Source organism: Podarcis pityusensis (genome assembly GCF_964106645.2).
Source record: "Podarcis pityusensis genome assembly, chromosome: 17".
Lineage (NCBI taxonomy): Eukaryota > Metazoa > Chordata > Lepidosauria > Squamata > Lacertidae > Podarcis > Podarcis pityusensis.
Genome location: NC_138042.1, coordinates 11,688,356 through 11,702,689, shown reverse-complemented (window position 1 = coordinate 11,702,689; position 14,334 = coordinate 11,688,356). Strand labels below are relative to the sequence as shown.

The 14,334-nt window shown below is 45.6% G+C and overlaps 2 protein-coding genes across 2 annotated transcripts; one reads left to right on the top strand and one right to left on the bottom strand.

The window, feature by feature from the left end:
* Nucleotides 1-4,176: 4,176 nt before the first annotated feature.
* Nucleotides 4,177-5,549, bottom strand: LOC308466544 (olfactory receptor 10R2-like). Its single transcript, XM_080987368.1, has one exon. It carries the CDS (start codon nt 5,469-5,471, stop codon nt 4,527-4,529), a length of 945 nt encoding a protein of 314 aa, XP_080843494.1. The 5' UTR covers nt 5,472-5,549; the 3' UTR covers nt 4,177-4,526.
* Nucleotides 5,550-7,252: 1,703 nt separating this feature from the next.
* LOC308466629 (uncharacterized protein) lies at nt 7,253-12,341 on the top strand. Its single transcript, XM_080987524.1, has 2 exons — nt 7,253-7,949; nt 11,335-12,341. The coding sequence occupies exons 1-2, from the start codon at nt 7,280-7,282 to the stop codon at nt 11,907-11,909; spliced, it is 1,245 nt and encodes a 414-aa protein (XP_080843650.1). The 5' UTR covers nt 7,253-7,279; the 3' UTR covers nt 11,910-12,341.
* Nucleotides 12,342-14,334: the final 1,993 nt, after the last annotated feature.

Genomic DNA, 14,334 nt, shown 5'->3' with positions numbered 1-14,334 from the left:
CTGTGAATGAATGTCTGGCTACAGCCCATAAACTGATGAAGGAGCACAGAGGCAAGTGAGCTGAAGAGTTTGAGACTTCACCATATTCCTGTCAATTGCAAAATTAACAGCATCCCAAAACATAACTCTCAACACCACTAGAATCTTTTCCTGAGGATCATGCCTGCCTTTTCATGCAGTCAGTGTCTATTCCAAATTGTAGCAGCTCTCCAGGGTCTCAGGTTGATGTCTTCACTAGTCCTGCCAAGCAACCTCATACACATTTAGAAAAATATTGGATCTGGAGCCTTCTGCATGCAAAGCAGTAACCCTGCCTTTGAGAATGAAGCTTGTGCCCGAGATAAAAAGAGTCAGGTGCTTTGAAACTGTTCTTATCTCCCTTTAAAGTGTCATTTGAATGACTAAACCATTCTGCAGTTCAAATAAAACCAGCAGAACCTCAAAACACAATAAACCTCTTCAGTTATCAAGCCGAAAAAATATATATATACCAAATAATTCTTACAAAGGAAGAAGGTTTGGTGTTCCAAATGACAGCAGTTTGCCACACTATCCTTTTTACAATGTTTTTTCTGAGCATGGAATAATGTAAACAAGTTTCTAAATCCCACCAGAAAAACTTAAAGTAAGTCAACCATCATGTTATCAATAGGATTTCTTAAATTCACAGGTAATGTGAATATTGTTTAATAAATAAAAAACCCAAAGTCTAAAAGGTGAGGAAAGTTCAATCCATAAGTACAATGCTAGCACTTTCTAATATCCTCAGAAGCACTGTGAAGATTTGGGGCTGGTTCATTACTGAGAGATTTCAGAATGATTTCCATGAAGTATGGTAAAACTGAAAATCTAGTAAAGAATCAAAATCATCTAAAGAAATGGATTTGGTTGCACAGGGTGCTTACAGATGAGCCCAAGGTGTAAGAAGAGCATACGTAAGAAATGGAAGGAAGGAGAAATCATGAATAAAAAGTGTACATGAACAGCCAACAGTTGCAGGGAGAAGATCAGGTAGCCCAAGCTCTGGATGAACTCCTGATTGCAAGAGGTTAAATATAAAAATCATAAAGGTTTCTTTGGCTATGTTCAAAGCATGAGGAAGAACAAGCAAGTAGTACGTCCTCTGTATGGAGATGATGGAGAAATGCTATTGAGTGACAGAGAAAAGGTGGAAAACCTAATTCAAAATTGCAGGGCCTCATGAGCTCGTCCCGAAGGTACTAAAAGATTTTATTTCAGAGCCTCTATATATCTATAATCTATAACCTTTGAGAATTATTGAAGAACAGATTAGGTCCCCGTGCAGAGGAGGCAGGCAAATGTTGTCCTGATCTTCAAAAGTGGTGGTGGAGAAGACCCAGGTAGCTACTGACCTGTGAGCTTGACATCGATACCAGGAAAGGTCTTAGAACAGATAATAAAACCATTTGTCTGTGAGCACATAGAAAAGATTCTGTGATTACTAAGACCCAGCATGGGTTTCTGGTAAACAAGTCATGCCAGACGAATCCCATTTAATTTTTTGACAGAGTTACAAGCATGGTGGATCAGGAGAATGCTATGGATATAGTGTGTCTTGATTTCAGTAAGGCTTCTGTCCCCCATTTATATTCTTGTGGAGAAGCAGGTAAAACGTGGGTGGATGAGGTATCTGTCAGGTGGATTTTGGGAAATTGGAAAACCCAACAAGGATAAATTCTGTCACCACTGTTTGATTTTCTCTTGCCATTGATGCAGCATCTGAAAATAAACTTTAAACATATTACAGATTTCAACAGTGTTCGTCAGCTGATGTTTAATATAAAAATACTTGGGGAGAGGCTTGTTCATAAAATGATTTTTTAATTTTTTGCTCTTTATTAAATTTATGTACTGCCCTTCAGTTGACTATCACAGGCCACTTTACAACATAAAAACACAAAATGCATAAAGTGATCGTAAAAATGCAATAATAACAAATTTCTAAAAAAGCCATTTGATGTGCCTTAAACATCACTCCATACAGCTGCCTGAGAAAAGGCCACCTCCATTTGCCCAATGGTAGAGCCGGCCTCAGTAGATAGAGCCTGGCACAACAGTTGAGCAACCAGCAACATAATTGTGTCACCCCTTAGACATATTATTACATTCACTTGACCAACAAGTCTACACTGCAGAGTTGAATGTCTGATATCTCCCTTTCAAGGAATCCTGGGAATGTCTGCTCCCAAGTTAGTGAGGCATTAGAGCCAGTTTACAAAACTGCATTTTCCACAGAACTAAAATTTTACCAATCATACAACATCTTGGCATAGTTCATCACCATAGATTAAAATTCTGTATTCTTTTAATTGATGTACTTCCACTGTGGATGAATGTCTGGCTACAGCCCACAAACTGATGAAGGAGCATAGAGGCAAGTGAGCTGAAGTTTGAGGCTTCACAATATTCCTGTCAATTGAAAAATTAGCAGCATCACAAGGCATAACTCTGAACACCACTAGAATATTTTATTGAGGAGCATGCCTATCTTAAGCTGCCTTTTAAAGAGTCATGCAGTCAGTGTCTACTCCAAATTGTAGCACCTCTGCAGCGTCTCAGGTTGCAGTCTTCACAAGTCCTGCTAAGCTACCTCATACCCCTTCCGGAAAATATTGGATATGGAGCGTTGTGCATGAAAAACAGTAACTCTGCCATTGAATATGAATCTTGTTCCCAAGATAAAAAAGAGTCAGGTGCTTTGAAATTTTTCTTATTTCCCTTCAAAGTGGCAAAGACAAGAGCATCTGAAGGGCTGAATGAATGAATTCAAATCAAAGCTGCAGAACCTCAAACCACAATAGACTTACAAGGAAGCACGATGGATGTTGAGCTCTTCCAAATGACACCAATTTGCCACAATATCCTTTTTATGATGTTTTTATTGAGCATGGAATGATGTAAACAAGTTTATGAATCCCACCAGATATTATCTCCACGGTGTTTCAAAACGTAAAATAAATCAACCGTCTTATTATCAAAGGGAGTTGTTAAAAGCTACAAGTAATAATTAACAATACATATAATTTTATTGGGTGTATTTTTTCCTAAAACTGTGGACTTCATCTCTATAGCGATACATTTTATTATGTCTACTTGTTTTCAATTTTTTTATTTTATTATGATGAATATTACAGACTTTTTCTGTGTAAAGAGCAGTGTGGTCTCTCTGATTAAGTGGTGTGTGAATATTGTTTAATAAATAAAAATAGCATACAGGACAAATGGCTCTGGGCTAAGCCACACCCATTGTCAAAAAGGCAGGGAAAATTCCATCTCACAAAACTTAACATCTCACAAGGGTACTGAAGACATCAGGGTTCAAGGAGATGATCGTAAACTGAATATTTTCACAGATTATATATTACTGATGCTCCACAATCCAAGCTAAGCCCCTTATCCTTTGCAGAGGATACTAAATAATTTCATGGCAATATCTGCATTTTCAATGACTTCTGGACCCAAGTGTTCAATCTAATTTCTATTATTGTGGATTCAACCTCGGCAATGGATCCAGATTTGGCATTACTTTCTCTAGAAAGCAATACAAACCAACCATTCACCACTAACCTCTAGTATTTAATTTCTTAACGGCAGCTAAAATCTCCATTGCTAGTCACTGGAAATCGAGATCCCAATCCCGGTATTGTTGGTTTGGAAGGTTATGGGAAATTGCTCTCTCTGAATACCTAACATGCCAGAGAGGATTTAGCCGCAGGGAGACAAAAACGGAATGTTTCTATTCCATTTGGTACCTCTTTCTATCTTTTGGCAATGCTGAGCCTAACAAGCATCAACCGTCCCATAGCCCAAATAAACATATATAGAAGTTATGTCACTTCTCCATATGTTTAGTTGATATTATATGGTATTATATAGATGATATTATATAGTAAACACCTGGCTTGGGCACCTACGTTTTCAGCAGCATTGCATGAATGGTTCTTTTTTCCATTGCTGTTGTTGGAATCATAGAATCTTAGAGTAGCAAGGGACGTGTCATGAATGAGCCAGCTCCCAGTGAAGGAAGCAGTTACGAAGAGAGAGGGTTAAATGGCAGACAAGAGGAGCCTCGGCCAGGGTATGTACTGGTACCAGCCATTCAACAGGAACAATTTTGACACTTCAGTCTCAGCACTATATGAGCTTGAAATAGTTCTGCGTGAATGATTGGTAGAGAAAATGAGGGCTAGGATTTGGGAGAAAACAACAGTAATCTTTGGAAACATTTCCTTTGTTGCGGGGCTGAATGATTACAGGTTCATTTATGAGAAAATTCCCACAACCCAATTTATTTTCCAGTGATGTACTAAAGAGAAAATCAAAGTTGTCTGTAAATGCTAAAGCAAGGCCACATTTTTCCAAGTGAACATTCCATATACAGATGAATTTTTAAAAAGATGAGAAAAAGCTACAATACTATTTGAGGTGTTCTTTGTCCATTAAACTACAGATACAGCATTTGTTGGGTTTCATAATTCCTCTTCAAAGTGGATAACGCTTAATTTTCACATTCTTTGGGTGCAGGAGCTTTTGCCAAGTGATTTCTTAAGCGCTATTTGGACATCTTTGTTTCTCAGGCTGTACACCAAGGGGTTCAACAACGGAGTCACCATTGTGTAAGAGACAGAAATAAAAGTCGTCTCATCTAGCGTGTAACTGTTTTTGGGCCCGAAATGGATAATGCCAGCACACCCAAAGTGCACCACGACCACAATAAGATGGGAGGCACAAGTGGAAAAGGCTTTACGCTTCCCAGCCGTTGTGGGGATTTTCAAGACAGTGTTTGCAATTAAAATGTATGAGAGAAGGATGAACAGGAATGCACAAATTATAACCAAAACACAAATAATGAAAATGACGATTTCACCTATGTAATTTCGGCCGCAGGCTAATTCAAGCAAAGGTTCTATTTCACAAAAGAAGTGCTTAACTTTATTTGGCCCACAGAAAGGCAAGGTAAATATGATTATAGTCTCTGAGGTGGAAAAAAGAAATCCAGTTGTTGCTGAACAAGCCACCAGCTTGGTGCAGAGTCTTTGATTCATCAATATCTGATAACGTAAAGGTTTGCATATGGAGACATATCGGTCATACCCCATCACTGCTAGAAGAAAACAATTTGTGAATGCAAAGCCCAGGAAAATGTACATCTGAGTAGCACAGCCAATGAAGGAAATGGTCTTCTTTTCTCTTAGAAGATTTGCAAGCATATTGGGGATAATGACAAGTGAGTAGCAGATTTCTGAGAAGGAGAGGATGGAGAGGAAGAAGTACATGGGGATGTGGAGGCTGCGGTTAAGACATATCGTAGTGATGATGATTATATTTGCCATCAAAGTTATCAGGTAAATTAGAGAGAACACCAGAAACAATGGAATCTGCAGTTCTGGGAAATTGGAAAATCCAGCAAGGATAAATTCTGTCACCACTGTATGATTTTCTCTTCCCATTGATGTAGAATCTGAAAATGAACTTTAAAGGTGTTACAGATTGCAACAGTGCTCAACAGCTGACTTTTCATATAAAAATATGGGGGGAATTACTTGTTCATAAAATTATTATTTATTTTTCTTATTTATTAAATTTATGTCCTTCAACTGAATATCACAGGCCAGTTTACAATATAAAAACAGAAAATGCATAACAGGACCGTAAAAATGCATAATGTAAATTAGGCAAATTAAAGTAGCAAATTAAAGAACAAATGATTTTATGACCTTTAAACATCACTCCATACAGCTGCCTGAGAAAAGGCCGTCTCCATTTGCCCAAGGGTAGAGCCGGCCTCAGTAGATAGAGCGTGGCACAACAATTGTGCAACCAGCAAAATAGTTGTGTAGCGTGTTCTCCTTAACAGAGAGCACGTGTTGCGGTTGGGGAAACAGGCCACCCTACAGTGACTCGGCAAATTGTCAGCAACCCAGGCACTAAAAGGTTAATTGGGTTGCTGGGGAGTTCTAATTTGGCAATTTGGAGGAGGGGCCAGAGGCTATAAATACAGGGGCCAGACGAGGGAACGTCCTCCTGGCCGTTTTGAACCGGATCAAGGAGCAGCTTGTGGTCCAGACGGTTGTATTAGGCCTTTATTTAATTAATTCTTAAACTCTTCCCATTCACCCCTGGTTTTCTTTCTTCTTCTTCTCCCACTGCCATACTTCCCTGATCTCTCTCCAATCATTCCTTTCCTTCTTTCCTCCTACTCACCTTTTATTCTTAGACCCCAAGTGGTTAAAGGGCTGTGGGTGGGGATCCCCCCCCCCCCAGCCGGGGGAGGCTTTGCCTTCCCTGCACCTCCGGGTCCCTAAAGACCAGAGTGGGAGCCGGTAATTTTCTTGGGTGGGGGAAGGGCTCGCCGCCACCGCACCGAGCCCTGAGGAGCGGTGTACGCGTGCTGGCTCCAAAATAGTGCCTGCGTCTCACCTGCCTTCCTCCGTGGCTGAGCTACTGAGCGCGGCTGGGCTAACCTTCCCTCCCGCCCCCCCCCCACGCCCCAAGGGACGTTCTTACCGGAGTGTTCAGTCGGTGGGGCTTGTTGCCTCCGGCTCCCGGCTCCGCAGCAACTGCCGCCGCGCTCCCGACGTCCTTAGATCGGCTGGGGAGATAAAAATCCGGCACGTTAGTGCGGCGCGGCTGGCGTTCGCTTGCCTGCCTGCAGGAGCCTGCAGCGCAGCGGAGGCACCGCGGGAGTCGTGGTGGGGGCGTGGGTGGCTTAAATAGGGCCTACAGGCCTCGACGCGGCCTGTTCTGGCCAGGACTATCGCGCTGACTCACCGGGCCCTCCATTTCGTGAGTGCGGAAACGTCTGGGGTGTGCTCACATTCTAGTTGCTTGCTGGCCCTCTAGTGGCCGTGGGGAGTAATTGCAGCTCGTTGCTCACGAGCTCCCCCAGTGGCCCAGCCGGCATTGCAGCTGCCCCTGCTCAATTGATAGGCTTGGTTCTCCTTAGCGCCACCTGCTGGTTGGCCGGGACATTGCATTCAATTTATATAAATAATAATTTAAATAGCTTGCTGTTTCGCAATTGATTTTATTTCTTTAGGGTTTTGATCATCGGCTGCTTGGATAAGGGGACACTTCCGCTAACTGGGCCTGTGCTAGCTGCCTCCCCTGCTGGCGGCTCTGAGGAAGTGCAATTGAAGTTCAATCTCTTTCTTAATTTATTTAATTGCTAAATTCTGGTTCCTCAAGGGACAAAGTGGTGGTCGTTTCTGGGCCTTTGTGGAGCACTAATTTCATTTGATTTTCCCAACTAGCAGGTATGGCCCCGAAGAAAGCTTCGGCCCGAACTGGCCAGTCTACCACTGCAAAACGGCCTATCAGGGGTCCATCCCAGGCACTGCGCTCACCTGCCCCGAGTCAATCGGCGGGGCGGGTTCAGTCATTGGTGGCAAGCATGGCTGGTGATCCAGCGGCCTTGTCTCGTTTTGCGGCTGAAATGGATGGTTTCCTCCAACGTTGTTCCAATCGGCCTTCTACGTCTGCAAGGCCACCTCAGCCGCTGGTGCCATCGTCGCCAGCCTCATCACCGTCTAGCGGGAATGAGGGAGAAGGGCTGTTAGTTGGTGGTGCGTGGGTGGATCCCCAGTTTACCCAACCCTCCTACTTACCTGCCACTCGTGCACGTCCGCGAAGGACAAGGCTGTCTTCCAGGAGGGCCTCTCGGGGAAAGACCCCTTCGGCACCTGCTTCCCGTCGGAGCGGGGCTGTCCAGCCTTTAGCTGGGGTGGCTTCGGGTTCGGGCACCTCACATGTTGTATCTTCTTCTGTGGCTGCAGGACCTTCACAGCCGGACCTTGACTCGGGATCCTCCATGGAGGACAGCCTACCAGTTCCTGCCAGGAGATCTTTGGGCGGAAAACGTCGCCGCAAAAGATCTTCCCGGAAGCATGACAAACGCAGAAGGGGGGACTCTTCTTCCTCTTATACCGGTACGTCTTCTAGTTCTGACGATGAGGTGGGTGGCTCAATGGAACTTTACTGGGGTTTCGGCGAAATGGCTTCGGGGCTCCCGAGGTGGGCTTGGGAAAGGAGAGCCAATGCTCACCGGGCGAAGTACGGGGCAGTACAAGAGTGTAGGGACGGCGTGCTGGTACCAGACGTTAAGGTCTCTACCAACTCAGCCAGAGATATCATCCCAGGTTCACACCTGGCGACGAAGCTGCGGTCTAGGATATTGAACGGCCGTTATGTAGATATGTTTAAATTGGCCCCACCTTCCGAGGACCAGGAGAAAGGAAATTTCTCCAAAAAGCGCTCGGGTGCCCCTTTAATTGACAGAACATTCGAACACTGGCTTGATTGTTTCCAAGTCTTCGCCGGCGTAGTGGTGGCAGCTTATCCACGGAGATCTCTTCATTTGTTTGTTTATTTATCCATCGTTCGCTCCGCCTTCACCAAAGCTGGTGAAAAGGCGGCAATAAAATACGATGAGAATTTCAGGCGTCGGGCGGCCAGGATTCCGTCAGCTCGCTGGGATCGTAAGGATCTCGATGTGTGGACCACCCACGTGGCCCCATTCATCGACAAAAAAGTGCTGGAACAGCAGAAGTCCAAGCCGGCGGCTTTTAGAACTAGCCGCCGTATGCTATGCTGGGATTTTAATAAGGGCTCATGTCAGCGCCAAGGGTGTAAGTACGCCCACATTTGCGAGAGATGCGGTGGCGCGCATGCAGCTTCCGCTTGCTTTGGTGGCCGGCGGCCCTTTCGTGGAGGCAGAGGGGGTTCTCAGCAGAGCCCAAAACCAACCCCCTCTCCTGCAACTCCAGCACCAGGAAAGTAATGTATTGACATCCTTGGCTTACACTCCTATTCGCTTACAGGTCCTACAATTCTGGCTCCAGTCTTACCCCAACAGGGAGGCTGCGGTTTATTTGAGCAATGGTTTCTCTGTTGGCTTTAGGATTCCGGTAGCCATGACTCCCGTGGCACGGAATCCTGCTAACCAGAAATCAATTCGTGAGCTGCCTCAGGTCGCCCGCAAGAAAATAGCAAAGGAGGTGGCTATGCATCGCATGGCTGGTCCCTTTGACGCACCCCCCTTTCACAATTTGCATGTATCCCCATTGGGTATCGTGCCAAAAAAGGCCCCAGGTGAATTTCGTTTAATTCATAACCTATCACACCCCGAGGGTACGTCAGTTAATGACGTTATTCCAGCGGAGCTCTGCTCCGTGAAGTATGCTTCTCTTGATCAAGCGATCAAGATGATTCGGAAGTTCGGTCACGGCGCCTTATTGGCAAAATGTGATATTGAATTGGCATTTCGCCTTTTGCCAATCCATCCAGATGATTTTTGGCTGCTAGGTTTCCAGTTTGAGGGCAATTATTACTTTGACAAAGCTATGCCTATGGGCTGTTCAATAGCGTGTGCCGCTTTTGAATCTTTTAGCACATTTTTGGAATGGGCCCTGAAGTTTAAAACTGGACTGGGTGGAGTCACGCATTATCTCGATGATTTTTTACTGGCTTCTGCGAACAATACCGGCGATTGCTTGGTGCTGTTGCAAGCCTTTGCCGACCTTACGCAAGAATTGGGGGTCCCGCTCGCCGCTGACAAGACAGAGGGTCCTTCGACCCAGCTCACTTACCTGGGTATCCTTTTGGATACGGTGGAGCAAACATCTAGCCTCCCTGCGGACAAGTTAGCAGCCTTGAGGAAGGTTATAGAGGAACTGCTTCCTCTGAGAAAAGTGTCTCTCAGGCAACTCCAGTCGCTTTTGGGGCACTTGAATTTCGCCTGCAGGGTGGTGGCTCCTGGGCGCCCCTTCTGTTCACGCCTAGCGCGTCTCACTGCTGGGTTGAAGTTTCCGCATCATCGGGTTCGCCTCTCCAGTGAGGTGAAGGCTGATCTTCGCATCTGGTTGGAATTCCTGGAGGAATTCAACGGAGTTTCATTATGGCAAGACACCTTGAACTTGCATAATGATTTCCAGGTGCAATCAGATGCCGCCGGTTCCTTAGGTTTCGGCCTTTATTGGAAAGGTCGCTGGTGTGCTCAGCGTTGGCCACCTGGGTGGCAGGGAGGCGAGATCACGCGTGACCTAACTTTTCTCGAGTTTTTTCCAATTGCAGTGGCAGTGCATTTGTGGGTCGAGGAGTTCAGGAACCGTCGTGTCTGCTTCTGGACTGATAACCAAGCAGTGGTGAATGTCCTGGCCAAATTGTCATCGCGCTCCCCCAGGGTCTCTGCCCTGTTGCGGGCCTTTGTGTTGCATTGTTTACGTTGTAATATAGTTTTTTCGGCACGTTTTATTCCTGGGGTGTCTAACGAAATTGCTGATGCTCTGTCCCGTTTTCAGATGGAGCGGTTCAGGTTCCTGGTTCCAGAGGCGCGGATACGTCCGGAATATTTCCCGGATCATCTCTGGAACCTTGGCAGCAATTAGTTTTTCAGGGAGTAGCGGCATCGGTTTCCCCTTCTACCCTGAGATCTTATAAAAAAGCTTGGGCAGATTTCCTGGCATTTATCCACCAGCCAGACTGTATATCGTCTGGGGTCCCACCCACCTCTTCACAGGTGTTGAAATACTTGGCGCATTTATTTCAATTGGGGCGTGCAGTCAGGACACTTAGAATGCAAGCAGCTGCTATAGCCTTTTTCTGTAAGACATATTTTGATAAGGACCCTTGCGCGAAGTTTGTGATTCGCAGGGCACTGGAAGGTTGGGGTAGAATTTGCCCCTCTCGGCCGGCTAACCGGCGCCCCATTTCTTTCGACTTACTGAGCAGGTTACGTAAAAAGCTCCGGGTGGTTTGTTGGTCAGGGTATGAGGCTCGCCTGTTCTCGGCCGCCTTTTCCATCGCATTTTTTGGAGCGTTGAGAGTGGGTGAGCTAGTAGTAGAAGATCTCGGAGATGGTCGTTCAAGGGGCCTTCTACTCCAGGACATACAGCTATCCCCTGCCGAATTGAGAATTACTATTAGGCATTCAAAGACGGATCAGGGGGGCAGGGGTGCCCTAATTCGTCTCCCTGCCACGGGGGAGGCGGGCCCTTGCCCGGTAAAAGATGTCAACAAATACCTGGCGTTGCGAACGCAAGGGGATGGGCCGCTGCTTCGGCATGAGAATGGGTTGCCATTATCTAGGCACCAATTTGCAAGGGTATTGCGTAAAGCTATTGTGGCCTGTGGTGGCACGGCTCGCGATTTCGCCCCCCATTCCTTTAGGATAGGGGCTGCCACGACGGCTGCTCATTGGGGCTTGTCAGCTGCCAGAATAAAGGACTTGGGTCGTTGGAAGTCGAATGCCTATAGGGGATATGTTCGTTAATGGTTTGGTATCTTACGCTATTTCTTTTGTTCGTTTTGTCCCAGGTCTAGCTACTGTGCGCATATGGATGGTGGGGCACAGCATCATCCACTGGGCTGGTGTCGCAGCACGGCAGTCGGGAATGGGTCCAGGTCTCGGTCTTCCTTCCCACATACGGTTGTCCTGGCTATCCAGAAGGGGAATGCGCTGGGCAGAGTTTTTGCCACGGATGCGGAGCCAGCTGCTCTTGGAAGGGCCGCCAGCTGCTATCGTGGTGCAGCTGGGGGAGAACGACCTGGTTTCAATGGACTGTTTCTCACTACGTGCTGCTATCCTGGGTGACCTGGAGACGCTGCGGGCAATGGTGCCCACAGCGAAATTGTTTTGGTCCAAGCTATTGCAACGACGTGCCTGGGTGGGTAGTCGTTGCCCAGCAGCCATTGAAAGGGCTAGAAAACGCATCAATGCTGCTGTTTCCAAAAGGATTTTGGAGTTGGGTGGAGAGGTGATTTTTCATCCCGAAATCACCTTTCAAGCGGCAGCCCTTTTTAGGGCTGATGGGGTGCACCTGTCGGCTTCTGGGAATGAGGCTTGGATAGGTGCGGTGGTGGCCAAGCTGAGGTCTTGGCTGGGGCTGTGAGTGGTTGGCGGGGAGCTGAGGGCTCCATGGCGGTTAGGCATTGGTTAAATGGTGCTTGGAGGGGTAAGTGCCTACCCCTCCAAATGATGCGAATGGGAATTCCGTTAAAGGAAATCCAGGGGCTTGCCATTCTTTCGTCCTTGTCCCCGGAGTCGGACTTGGGCCGGGCAAGCCCCACCGGAACATGAGGGTGAGAGGTGTTAGTCTGATACCCAGCTTCATCCTCACCCAATACTTGTTTCCCACGCTGGCTTCCGTTGGTGTCCGGAAGGCCAGCTCTGTCCCTGAGGGCAAGGACAGATAGTCATAACCAATGCCTAAGCAACCACTCACGTATTTTGTATTTGAATAAAGTTGTGGCCAAAATTATGCCAAAAACCTTAAACAAAAATTGAAGTGTGAAGTGTGAGTTATTTGGGGGGTGGCTTGTGGGACTCAACACGCAACACCCCATAGCCATATTATTACATTCACTTGACCAACAAGTCTACACTGCAGAGTCTGATATTTCCCTTTCAAGGAATCATGGGAATGTCTGCTCCCAAGTTAGCGAGACGTTAGAGCCAGTTTACAAAACTGCATTTTCCACAGAACGAAAATTTTAGCAATCAGACAACATCTTGGCATAGTTCATCACTGTAAATTAAAATTCTGTATTCTTTTAATTGATGTAATTCCACTGTGATTGAATGTCTGTCTACAGCCCACAAACTGATGAAGGAGCACAGAGGCAAGTGAGCTGAAGAGTTTGAGGCTTCACAATATTCCCATCAATTGAAAAATTAGCAGCATCACAAGGCATAACTCTGAACACCACTAGAATATTTTATTGAGGAGTGTTACCCTGCCTTTTAAAGAGTCATACAATTGGTGTCTATTCCAAATTGTAGCAGCTCTCCAGGGTCTCAGGTTGATGTCTTCACTAGTCCTGCTAAGCTACCTCATACCCTTTTGGAAAAATATTGGATCTGGAGCCTTCTGTTTGAAAAACAGTAACTCTGCTATTGAGTATGAATCTTGTTCCCAAGATAAAAAAGAGTCAGGTGCTTTGAAATTGTTCTTATATCCCTTCAAAGTGGCAAAAACAAGAGCATCTGAAGGGCTGAATGAATGAATTCAAATCAAAGCTGCAGAACCTCAAACCACAATAGACTTACAAGGAAGCACGATAGATGTTTAGCTCTTCCAAATGACACCAATTTGCCACAATATCCTTTTAAGATGTTTTTATTGAGCATGGAATGATGTAAACAAATCCCACCAGATATTATCTCCACGGTGTTTCAAAACGTAAAATAAATCAACCATCTTATTATCAATGGGAGTTGTTAAAAGCTACAAGTAATAATTAATAATACATGTAATTTTATTGGATGTATTTTTACCTAAAACTGTTGACTTCATCTCTATATCGATACATTTTGTTACATCTACTTGTTTTCCATTTTTTTATTTTATCATGATGAATATTACAGATTGTTTCTGTGTAAAGCGCAGTTAGGTCTTTATGATTAAGTGGTGTGTGAATATTGTTTAATAAATAAAATTAGCGTACAGGACAAATGGCTCTGGGGTAAGTCACACCCATCGTCATATAGGCAGGGAAAGTTCCATCTACAAGTACAATGCTAGCACAACACCTAACATCTCACAAGGGTACTGAAGACATCATGTAGCCTTATTAGACTTTACCGATTGGTTGGGTGAGCGTTGCTCCCGGAGAGGGAGGAAAGAGTCAAAAGACATTGAGGTTGGTTCGGAGGAAGAGTTCTTTATTTCTGCTCTCCGGAGCAGCAGAAAGGCACTTGCATGGTCAGTTCACAGCAAGAGCACTTAAGGAACGGTTACACACAGCTTATATACCCTTTCTGGTCCCCTTGACCCCTCCCCAGGAATCCAGCCACGTCAGCTTATACACGTAAGTTGACATCCCAGAAATCCAGCCACGTCAGCTTATACACGTAAGTTGACATCCATGACCATAAACAGTTGTTCCTGTTCCTGTACTCTTGACCATAAAAGGATGTTCCTGTTCCTGTATTCATTATCTTGGGGTAAGAAGGTCACTAACTCTAAGAGCACTCCTGGCGCCATCCCCGAGCGCGGGGGTGTCTTGCAAGGTCTGTGCGTCAGTGTGTCAGGATATTTACAACCCACAAGGTAAGCCCCAGCTCTGCCTTTCCCGTCTCCACTTCGGAACTGACAAGGCCATCCTTTAAGCGTCACGTACTGATAAAGGAGAGGGCTTTGTTTATACAGCTGGGTTCCTGTTATACATGAGCTCAACTCCTCAAGTTAATGGATTTTAGCTAATGGACCCTTGGGGAAGGAAAAATGGGGATTTTGGGGCCTGTTGCAGACTGACTGCACAATCAAGTTTAGGTTTGGGAAACCCATTCCTTCAATCAGGGTTCAAGGAGATGAA

Coding starts and splice junctions, on each gene's coding strand:
- LOC308466629 (XM_080987524.1), top strand. CDS start 7,280: ATGGCCCCGAAGAAAGCTTCGGCCCGAACTGGCCAGTCTACCACTGCA. Junction 7,950..11,334: donor CTCTTCTTCCTCTTATACCG/GTACGTCTTCTA, acceptor GTTTTGTCCCAG/GTCTAGCTACTGTGCGCATA.
- LOC308466544 (XM_080987368.1), bottom strand. CDS start 5,471: ATGGGAAGAGAAAATCATACAGTGGTGACAGAATTTATCCTTGCTGGA.